At 40.0% G+C, this 5,165-nt stretch overlaps 1 protein-coding gene across 1 annotated transcript in view; it reads right to left on the bottom strand.

Moving 5' to 3' along the window:
* The window catches only part of LOC137977683 (voltage-dependent calcium channel subunit alpha-2/delta-1-like), a 45,275-nt gene extending 42,702 nt beyond the window's left edge, over positions 1–2,573 (bottom strand). The window contains exon 1 of the mRNA XM_068824981.1: positions 1,906–2,573. Coding sequence (XP_068681082.1) covers positions 1,906–2,190 — 285 coding nt within the window. The 5' untranslated portion in view covers positions 2,191–2,573. The remainder of the gene's footprint in view (positions 1–1,905) is intronic.
* Positions 2,574–5,165: the final 2,592 nt, after the last annotated feature.

The following is a 5,165-nucleotide window of genomic DNA, read 5'->3' as shown; positions in this document are numbered from 1 at the left end:
TTAAAACACAGGTCACAATTCTAAAGATCTCTCCTTACAGGTCATTGTTTTACCTATACTGAAGCAACCTAAAACCTTGTTAGGCCTAAACATCATTTTTAAGCCTAACAAGGCCTAATGAGGTCTATTAAAGTTTAGTTAATTAGTAAAGGTTTTGTAACAAGTGACCTGTGAAAAGTGACCTGTACTTTAAACCCGTCATTCTGTCAGCCACAGTGCACTGCAAGACTGTCTAGAAGTCGACTATCTCATCATTTTTCACATAAGTTTTTTGTGAATGTTTATATTAATTTTAGGATTTACATTTGCCTATACTGTAAGTTTCAAGTTTGAAAATGATCTCACCTCACTTTATTTATTTCAAAGCAAGGCACTTGTAGAGTTTCAACTGCATACACATTATGACAAACACACCCTGCTTTAGTGACTTTTGAACCTGAAATTGCTGGCCAAGTGTCGGATCTATTGTACATGTATGCACACTTTCCTTTTCTTCTTTTTCTCATTCTTTCAGTGACCATATGCAGTTATGAAACTTTAATCTCACAAGCCCAACATTATCATTACATTACAAAAATCCTCATTCAAACGAACTATAAAATTTGAAACAGGCCGTCAGTTTAGAATGGGACATTCCATTTTTTATCTGCACCACCCTCCCCCCTACGGAAGGCATAATTGAAATGTACCTGTTGGAATGTGGAATTGAGAGTTTTGGAGGGGTGTTGGAAACAGATTTGGCTTACAAGAAGGTGTTGGAATCTCTATATTTTCTGAAAAGAAGTACTGGAATCAGTACAGTAGCATAAAATGTCAAGACAGCATGGGTTCGGAATGAGTATTTCAGAAATGCATTGGGGTGTCGTTATCACTTTTTCCAGTGTGAGTGGTGGTGTCAGAATCTGAATTGGTGCACAAAGGAATGTCAGAATTATGCCTTCCATAAGGGAGTTGCAGATGAAAAATGGAATGTTCCAATGTCCTACAACACCTTATAATTAAGTGTGGTTTACACCGCCACATAAGCATAAGCAGAACAAAGTTCACACATGTTGCATAAGCATAAGAGAAGTGATATAAGCAAGCACAGTTTAGTTCCAGAAAAACCTCACTGGAGAATGAGACGAGCAATGTTTCCAAAATGACGCACAAAGAAGAATTTCTCCTCCTCCTACTACGACTGACCTTTTGCTTCGTAGAAGAAGATGATGGCAACAAGAAAACAGACTGAAAAGGTCCTGTTGGTAAAGGGATATTTTCCAAAATAGGAAAGAACTGTAAGAAGACTCAGGAACTGCAACCAGCAGACCGAGAATTTTATTTTTGGCGAATTGTCGCAAAGGCCAGGATAATTGCGAACTGGCTCAGCAAGTTTCTGGAAAAAACAGTGCCTTAATTCGTACGACATCTTAGGCACTATTAACTCGGTAGGTACAAAACGCAGGTCACAGGTCACAGGTCACAGGTCACAGGTCATTGTTTTACCTATACAGAAAGTATCCTTAACATTCATAAAAGCTAACCTTGGGCCTAAAAACATTTCTTTAGGCCTAAAAAACAGGCCTAAGGTTAGCTTTTATGAATGTTTAGGATACTTTCTGTATTCAATTTGGTAAAACAATGACCTGTGACCTGTGACCTGTGTTTTGTACCTGCCGCTATTAACTTGAATATCCGTAGACATCAAAAACAGAGCTCTGACACCTCGGTGTTATGCTTATGTTTATGTAAACGTGACATATAAGCATAAGCATAAACATACGAAAAAGGAAACGATTCCTTTTCCTTATACAGTACTTATGCTTATGCTTATGTCACAGTGTAAACTAGGCTTTAAGGTTCACTAATCGATCGTGAGCATTTTTATGATCGTAACACAGTCGTTATGTACTTTAATTAAGGTACCTTAGCTGTTGTCTCCTTTTTAACAAAGTAATTCCCAAGTCTTGACTTCACGGATCTGATGGTATCAAAGCCATTTTTCTCTTCAACCGTGTAATTTGCAGCATCGTACAACTTCTGTAGCTCTTGTGTTTTCAATCCCTCCTCAGCGAGTTTCAATAAATAGTTCTCCACTTGGGTAGACCATCGTTTAACAACGTTCCTATCTAATGTTGCTCCAACAAAAACTGAAATCTCGATAATTAGCAATGAAGGTAAAAAAGCCGCACAGAAACTAATTGAACGCATAATCTTGATTTTGTAGAGTTTAAGGAGAGTAACACAGCGTCAATCCAACCAGACGATTTTAACAAATTCAGTAGGTTATTCCAAGTAATAAACTGGAAATCCAAACAGCACTAAGATTCTGTAGTGAGTTTGAAAACATTAGCTTCGTGATAAAAACAGCTGCTGGCAAAGAACTAAATTAACCTTCAAATTATTCTATTCCAAATTGCTAGGTGAAAACACTCACTTCCAACACGGATTCGTGGTTAAATGCAAAATCATTCTTTTTTTAAACGCACGCTAACGACACATAGGATGCAGTGAAGGTTGCAGGAACATAAATAAGCGAACGTTTTGCAGACCGTTCGTCAAGCGTGCAACTCATTCACCTAAAATCGCGTGACATAGAGCATTGTCACGAGACAGGAACCCCCAAGGGTCGACAAGGGAGTAAGCACAGCCCTGAAAAACGGGGAGAGAAACGGTGCAGAACACCCAGTTTTAATCAAGGCTCCAAAATGTTAGAGATCTTAATATGGGATCTCAAAACAGGGGCTATACGGTCTATCGTTCTCATCCGTGAGATTAGAAAGTCCACCGACGGAAAGTAACTGAAGAGGGCCGACTTTGAGGTCAATTGATCTGGGGACAAGCGACCATTTTCGAGGTAACGGCAGAGATTACGTTGTTTACACAGAGTACCGTGGAAAATCCGTGCTTGGAAAGAACCAGCCATGAAAATGGATTTTACTGACTGAAGAAATAAAAGCGAGGATTTTGACTCAATGATGCCGACTGATGCTGAGAGAGAGAATTGTTAACCCCTAAACCATATGAGACAAATCACACTCCTACTCACAGCTCCAGACCGCCCTGGTCAATTCAGAATGCGGTTTCCATCGCTTAATTAAATAATTAAGTCATTGTATCTCTCATATGGTAAGCTCTGGAGTCGCGAATTACAAAGTGTACGCAAGCGCCCTGCTTAAGGTAACATACCGTCATACATGCATAAACTCTCTTTCATTTCGAATTTCAAAGTAAATACAGGAGCTAGAATCTTGGAACATTACAGTTACAGCTACAAATATACATAGTTCTCATTATAAAACATTTAAATTCAGTGGTACGGATAAACTCAGGTACCGCATTCCACAACTTGGCTGATAACTAAAAAAAGAACTAAAACCATAACTGGTTGTTGTAGGTTTATTGAGGGACAGAATCTAATTTACGCGAAGATCACATTAAGAAGAAGACCGGAGAGAAACTCAGTTATATTTCATCACCGTGCGAGCAGAGCCTCACCAAAAGGAGGCAAAGAGGGGCTCTCAACAAGTCTTCAAAGTCGCCGCAGCCCAAGTTTCTGGGCTAGTCACTCCGGTTAAACCGGTTTAGGCAACGCGCGCATTATATCTTTATTTTTCATATACAGTAGCAGCAAAATCAATAAAAAAAAGAGACTTAATACAGTAATATGAGGAAACTTTGAATGCGCTTATTGCATAGAGATCAAGAGTTTGACTTTAATTATAAGCAAAAAGGAGTAGGTAGTCTGCATATATAAATCTAAGTATTATAAATTTCTTTAACAAGAAATCACAAAAGGCAAGTATTTTGCTACCAGCACAAAAGCACAATAACAGCTACTACTTAGCATCTGACCAGAAATCGTCCTCTCACTTTTTCCTCCAGAGGCGCTTACGCGCCATTTCATGAGGGAGGGCATGAGGGCCAGTCTCGTGCTTCTCAAGTTGCCTTCTTCACGCCTTAAAAGGATTCTGGGTAATTCTGCCATTCCATGACAAGGGAAGTTCCCCGATTCTCATAGGTGTCGGGCCACCCAGTCCTACCAGCAAAATACAGCATCGATTGAAGATTTTAGCTTTCAAAACTTGCCCAATTTGTATCGGTAGGTCAGATACAAATTGGAATTCGTCCACAGAAAGGCCAGAGAGACAACTTCACTCGTGAACCGCCGTGCCTCGAGTGACAAAAAAGCATTTTAGGCGTCCCAGTTCGCATGTAACAATCGATCTCACACCTCTGTGTCGAAAACAACCAGACACGCACGGCTCTTACGTTACGCTTATGCCTGAAGAATCAACCGAAATGTCAATTCCTTGTAAAAACTAGCATCTTTTTTTTTATTTTTTTTTGGTATCGTACGTGTCCCAGGGGCAGAAAAACATTTACGCACGCACTGACGGAATCTTTGAACAAGCGAGAAAAATGCAGTACCTCCAGACATGGCGCTGGAGTGTCGTACCAAACGAGTCATCCCGGGATTTCGGCCCGTGCGATCGCTTTTGGACGCAGTTGGCCCTTCGCTGCTTTCTGCTACCGACCTCGCCTCCCGGTACGGCATTGAGGGAGAGATATGTCGGCCCCTAAACCATATGTGACAAATCCCACGCCTACTCACAGCTCCAGACCGCCCTTGTCATTTCAACTTAACTGAGATTTCGATCGCTTAAATATTCAAGAGAAAAGTCGTTTTCTCTCTCATATGGTAAGCGTTGGGGTCGTAGATTACAAAGTGTACGCACGCGCCCTGCCAAACGTAACATATATACACACATAAACTTCATGTATTTGATCTCGAATTTCAGAATAACTGAAAGAGCTAACATCTTCGAGACATTACATTAATTTACAGCTAAAATAATGTCATATACGGATACATAACTAAATATAACATATTTAAAGAAACATTAATTTAAAAGAAAAGCAGCTATACAAAATGCGCGCGCGGCCCTGGGATCTCATTTTAAAACCTGTTAACTCCGTGGTACGGATAAAATCAGCTAGCGCATCGTCCAACTTGGCTGATAAGTACAGTGAGAAAAAGAATTAAGGCCACAACTGGTTGTTTCTGGGTTTTATTGAGGAACAGAAGGTAATTTCCGCGAAGATCGTATTAAGAAGAAGACCGGAGAGAAAACTCAATATTTTTTCACATGCATACAGTAGCAGGGAAATCATTAAAAAACAGA

The sequence above is a fragment of the Montipora foliosa genome, chromosome 11 (assembly GCF_036669935.1).
Source record: "Montipora foliosa isolate CH-2021 chromosome 11, ASM3666993v2, whole genome shotgun sequence".
Classification (NCBI taxonomy): domain Eukaryota; kingdom Metazoa; phylum Cnidaria; class Anthozoa; order Scleractinia; family Acroporidae; genus Montipora; species Montipora foliosa.
Note: the sequence above shows the minus strand (reverse complement) of the source record. Positions and strands in the feature narration are given on the sequence as shown.